The 6,000-nt window shown below is 56.0% G+C and overlaps 1 protein-coding gene across 2 annotated transcripts in view; it reads right to left on the bottom strand.

Moving 5' to 3' along the window:
- Window positions 1-1,359: 1,359 nt before the first annotated feature.
- MYBL2 (MYB proto-oncogene like 2) overlaps window positions 1,360-6,000 on the bottom strand; it is a 52,389-nt gene continuing 47,748 nt past the window's right edge. For both annotated transcript variants that reach the window (XM_003904720.2, XM_031656782.1), the window contains 3 exons: window positions 4,685-4,789; window positions 2,514-2,663; window positions 1,360-1,886 (listed from right to left, as the gene is read on the bottom strand). In XM_003904720.2, the coding sequence (XP_003904769.1) occupies window positions 1,758-1,886; window positions 2,514-2,663; window positions 4,685-4,789 (384 nt within the window). In that variant the 3' untranslated portion in view covers window positions 1,360-1,757. The remainder of the gene's footprint in view (window positions 1,887-2,513; window positions 2,664-4,684; window positions 4,790-6,000) is intronic.

The raw sequence follows: 6,000 nt of genomic DNA, 5'->3' as shown, positions 1-6,000 counted from the left end.
CTCACAGGCCAGTCAGTTCAGAGTGTGGCCAGCCAACGCCCCGCATGTGAATCACCCACTGGTGGTTTGTTAAAAATCCCTTTTTCCAGGCTCCGCACCAGGTGCCTGACTCAGAGGGCCCAGGAATTTTCATCTTTAGCCTGCAGCGCACTGCATTTGAGTTTGACAAAGTTGTTCCACTGAGTCTTGGTGTGAGCTATAGGAGACAAAGTAACGCAGTCTCCATCCTCACCGTGGGTCATCCACCAATGCTGACAGCCCTGCGGTGGGGGGGGCGACCAAGGCCTGTACGGAGTGGCCAGTGACACAGCCTGGGAAAGAAGTTGGGGAGGGGACGGGCTTCAGGCTGACAAATCACAAAAGCTCAGGGCGTGAGTTAGGTGTGGTTCATCCATGGAACCTGCAGGAGCATGTGGCCCCACCACATGGGCTGCGTGGTGCAGGGTGGGAAGCGCAGAGCCCCCGCCCCTCCTCGGCTCTAGATCAAGAACTGAGACACTGCCAGGATCAAGCATGGCATCCCTGTGTGTGGATGGATGGGAGTAGAGGGACCGCAGGTGGGAGCTCAGCAGGGAGAAAGGGGTGTGTCTGAGACCAGACACATCTGAACTCTGGCACCCTAATTAACTCAGTCCCCACCCCTCTAGAGTAGGCCACATCTCTTGCCCCAGGTGAGGACCTGCCCCAAGTCCGCTCAACCTCTGCCCACAGGGATGGCCATGTGCCTGTCCCATGAAGCCTACTGCTGAAAACATCACTTCCTCATTTAGATGTTCTCAGACTTGGCATCTTCCCCTCTTCAAACCCCAGTGACTCTTCCCAACCACCTGCCAAGCACTGTGCTCTGTAGCCACAACCCTAGGGATTTAGGGCCACAAGGGGGTTCCAGCCCATCCTGGTCTCCTGCTCAGCCTTGGCCAACAGGGCTAGAGGGTTCTGCCCAGCTGCCTTCACCCTTCTTCCCTGCTTACCAGTCTGACCTGTGAGCCGGGCTCAGCTTGAGGCAGGGGCTTGTTAGTGGGCAGGTGAGCTACCCAAGGCAAGGGCCAGGCAAGACCCTACTGCACCAACCCATCGTCCTCCTCTGCCCCCAGTCTCTGTCCACCCTTACCCCACCCCATGGCTAATAGTACTCAGAGCTTTGCAGAGATGCCCACTGGGTGCAGAGATGAGAGAAACTGCTCCCAGCTCACTGGGCCTCTCTGTGGAAACAGGGTCAAGGGCCCAGGCCTGGGCTGTGCAGATAAGGCTGGCCTCTGAGAATGAGCATTCAGGTCCCTATATCCCAGAAAGGAAGGCCCATGGGCCACCAGGGAACCATGAGCAGGGCCCAGTAGAGAGGCAGAGTCCAGACCAGCACAAAGAGAAAGGCAATTTTATTCTTCCAAAAAAATGCACCAGGAGAGGGTGAGCACAGGAGCACCCTTGGCCACATCCCCCATCCTAAGCAGGGTCTGAGATGAGGCCAGGCCTGACCTGGGCTTCGGAGAAGCTGACTGGACTCCCTGTGGCCTTGGGGAGGGAACCAGGCAGACCTGGGAGTGGGACTTTGTTGTTAGCACCAGGAGCCGCCCGCAGCTGGGCTCGGCGACAGGGCAGCGCATGGCCCTGTTGCCTCCACCTGAGAGTCTGGGGAGGGGCTGGTGGCAGAAGGCTCCCTGCAGGAGGTCACCTGAATGACTCTCAGATTCACAGACCCCCTACGCCCCCCTCAACCCCTGTAAACATGAGAATGGGCTCGTGACACCCCCAGCACCTCAGGACAAGATGAGGGTCCGAGATGTGTGACTGGGCTTCAGGCGGCCCAGGAGCTGCCGGGCTTTCTCCTGCATGAAGAGCTGGTCCCTGGTCCCCCCGCAGGCCACCGTCTTCCAGGCACTGGACATCTGGGAGAAGGCGAGAGGGTTACCATCCAGGTAGGGACTATGTGTTCCCAACAGACCCTGGTGATCCTGGCCAGACAGGTGGAGTTATAAGCCTCCCTCCCCAGAAGCCAGAGCCTTCTTATTCTCTCTCCACATTCCCTGTGACCCTGGACAAGTCACTTCCTGGCTGTGGGCTTCCTCAACTGTAAGCAGGAAGCTGGACAAGGAGACATGGCCATGCACTGCCCCCCCGCCCCGCTGCCGTGCAGCACCAGCCTCTCAAGGAGAAGCCACAGCCAGAAGGCGGGTGAGAAGGAGCAGTTGAGACAGGTCAGCAGCCTGAGGCCAGCCCCTGCCTGAGGACAGACATGTACTAAGCAAACCAAATGCAGAATAATGATTTAGTTACAAGTAAAACCCAGGTCACAAAAGAGAGAATGGCAGAATGGCGGTGTCTCTACAGTATGTGGGGTCAGGGAAGGCTTCCCCCTTAGGAAGCAGCATTGAGACTGAGATCAGAGAGTAAGTTAAGCAAACGTAGCCATAGGAAATAACAGGAAGAGCACCCAGGCAGAGGAACAGCCTATGCAAAGGCCCTGAGCTAAGAAGGCAGGCACTGCAGGACCCCCAGGGATGGCCAGCACTCACAGGGGCAGGTGTCGGGAAGTGGCTTCGGGGCTTCTGGGCCACTGCTGCCTTCTCTGGCTTGGCCTGCAAGAAGCCCTGGTTGAGCAGGCTGTTGTCTTCTTTGATACCTGACAGGGTAAGGCTGGAGGAGTTTGAAGGGGCAGTTGTCGGCTGAAACCAAAACCAAGGAGTCACCATTTTGCCAGAAGGTGTGAGAGGCAAGGAAAAAACCCACAATCCCACCCCAGCACCACCACCTGGGTGCTGAGACCTGAAAGAGGATGCACACTTTTCCAAGCCTCAGTTTCTACTTTCAGATGGGGAGTTTACGTGAGCTTAATCTTACTTTATACTTAGAAGATTAAGCAAGGAGCCAGGTGTGGTGGCTCACGCCTGTAATCCCAGCACTTTGGGAGGCTGAGGCGGGCGGATCACGAGGTCAAGAATTGAGACCATCCTGGCCAACATGGTGAAACCCCATCTCTACTAAAAATACAAAAATTAGCTGGGTGTGGTGGCATGCGCCTGTAGTCCCAGCTACTTGGGAGGCTGAGGCAGGAGAAAGGCGTGAACCTGGGATGAGATAGAGCTTGCAGTGAGCTGAGACTGCACCACTGCACTCCAGCCTGGGCAACAGAGCAAGACTCTGTCTCCCCCCAAAAACAAACAAACAAACAAAAATCAAGTAAAGAAACATCTGTGTGCGTTTCAGAGCCTGATTCAGTGATGTGTCTTGAGGCACAGTCAGGCACTTGGGGGCGCATCAGCCCTGGGATGGGTGCTGTGCAGTCCCCAGGCCATAATAACATAATTGATAAATGTGGAGTATTACTGAGCATTGTCGAGTAATAACATACTCAATAATGTTGCCTCCATCACATCAAGCCTCAGGAACCAAAGCTGTTCCTTGTTTTCCTGGGACCAGAAACATCCACAAGCATCATAAAGATGCAGCTTCAACCCCAAGCACATCAGAGCTGCACGAAGTCCCTCCCATGCCTTTCCAGCCTCTGTGCCCTGCTTGGCACTGTACCCTCCTGACTTAGGCTTGGCACCCCTTTTATAGGCTTTTAACTGGGGCTCAGGGAACCTTAAAAATCCCAGAGAGCAGCAATGGTGCCAGGCTCAAACCCAGGCCCGCCTGACTCAATCTGTGCTGTTCACTCCCTGCAGTGACGTTTTTTTCTTTGCAGTAATCTGACTGCAGGTCCTGTCAAGGACCCCTAGCCAGGACAAGGTTTCTCTGCAAGGATCGTGAGGGCAGCAGTCTACTTCAAAGATCAGGCAACCCTTAACCTTTGTTCATGATGCCGCCGTGCCTCTCCTGCCTCCCCACTCTGAGCCAGGGCAAGCCAACTCACCCCATTGTTAGCAGAGGGATCAGCCGCACACCATGGCTTCTGGGGACCCAGGCTCTGCACAGGCAACAACCCCCTTTCCGAGGTCGACCTGACTGTAGCACCGGGCACGGCAAGTGCACTGGCCTGGGGGCCGTATAGCACCCATCCCAGGGCTGCTGTACCCAAGTGCCTGGCTGTACCTTAAGACACATCACTAGGCCAGGCACGGTGACTCACGCCTGTAATCCCAGCAGTTTGGGAGGCCAAGGCAGGCCGATCATCTGAGGTTGGGAGTTTGAGACCAGCCTGATCAACGTGGAGAAATCCCATCTCTACTAAAAATACAAAATTAGCCAGGTGTGGTGGTGCATGCCCGTAATCCCAGCTACTTGGGAGACTGAGGCAGGAGAACCACTTGAACTCGGGAGGCGGAGGTTGCAGTAAGCTGAGATGGCACCATTGCACTCCAGCCTGGGCAAGAAGAGCGAAACTCTCTGACTCAAAAAAAAAAAAAAAAGACACATCACTGACCCTTTCTGGGAAGGAGCTGGAGACTGAGACGCATGGTTTTAAACATGTCCTAGCCACACACCTCTGCCAAACAAAACCTTCTGTGAGAGACAAGCAGAGCTGCTGACTGAAGCCAGCAGTGGGTGCCCAGACCCACCCTCCCTGACAGCCCCTCCCCGCAGAACCCAGCGTTCCAGAAGCCCAGCTGGAGAGCCACTAGACTAACTCCACCTTCAGGGTCCTCTCCAAAACTCAACAGTTCCAAGGGGCAGAAGCCTTCCAAGGAGACCTCATTCTCCTAGGGGCAGCTCTGGAGTGGGGTAGGGGTGGGCGAACCCTTACCAAGGAGAGAGACTTAGGCAGTGTGGACATCATCAGCCTCACATCCTCATCCACAATGTCAAGAGCCAGAGACTTCCGGACTTTCTTGATGGGGCTCCGCCGCAGCTGGGGGTCAACAGATAGAAGGGGGTTAGGGTGGGTGTCAGGATTCCCCATGGTCAGCGCCTGGATAGTCATGGCCATGGATGGTCACAAAACCAGGCCCTGCTGCAGTGCAGACTTGGAGCAAGGCCCAGCTAGTGGGAATCTGCTGTTAGAAGAATGGGGGGGCGGGGTGCTGGGAAAGTTAGGCCCTATGGCCCCATTACAGACTCTGTACCTAAGGTAGACCCTGTCCTGCCAGGTGCTGCAACAGTGAGCAGTGAACACAGCATGAACCTCCACCACAAAGTGACTTGCTCTCACCCCGAATGGACCAGACACAGCCCCTCAAACAGGCCCAGCAGAGAATCATCCCAGTAACACCTAAAATACCACCCACAGGCCAGTAATATGGGAACACAAATCGCTTGAGACAAGCCCCTCTTCAAACACCTAGTACAAGCAAGGAATGTCCCATCCCTAACTGTGCACCTCACAGAAGCAGGTCCAGGGTCTGCTCCGATACCAGGGAGCAGCTCTGAGAGTCACACCCCACCCCTCCACCCAACAGTGCACCCAGCAGGGGCTGCTACGTCTTACAACCACCATCCCCACCAAGGAGAGGCCAGGGAGGGCCCTGGAGTCAAGGGTCCAAGTTCTCTCCACCTGCACATGGGGTGCCAGCTCAGGCAAGTCCCGCCCAGGCTGACCGCCTACCTCTCCTCCTTACCTAACACCCTGTATATCCCACTGTTCCCAGCTCTCCCTTGAGGAGAGCAGTCTGGGAAAAAAGAGGAGCACAAGGAGACTCAAAGGGATCACGCACTGTCACGAAAGCTAACAACACAGCGGCAGGAAGGCTGGCATAGAATGGAGGCTTGGGACAGTCCCTTCCCTGCCCCCCTGCCCAGGAATCCCTGCAGACTCCACCTCACCTGAACCCATTCCCCCCACCCCCAGCTCATGCAGCTGACACTCAGCCCGGCGCTGCCTGGCCTGGCTGGTTCGTCTCGACCGCCCCGCCTCCATTCGAAGGATTCCCTTGGAACCTCCCTTTCTGCAGCCCTTGGTACCCTGTGAATTTAGTCATGGTGTGTCTGTCTAGCATCTGTCTCTGCCCCCGAACACTAAGGGGAGATCCAGTATGGGTCTTAACTGCTGCTCCATCCACCACATCCAGCCCAGCCCCACTTGAGCAGGGTCCGAACACAATGTTGGATAAGTAAGTGAATCCT

This window comes from Papio anubis, chromosome 16 (assembly GCF_008728515.1).
Source record: "Papio anubis isolate 15944 chromosome 16, Panubis1.0, whole genome shotgun sequence".
NCBI lineage: Eukaryota > Metazoa > Chordata > Mammalia > Primates > Cercopithecidae > Papio > Papio anubis.
Note: the sequence above shows the minus strand (reverse complement) of the source record. Positions and strands in the feature narration are given on the sequence as shown.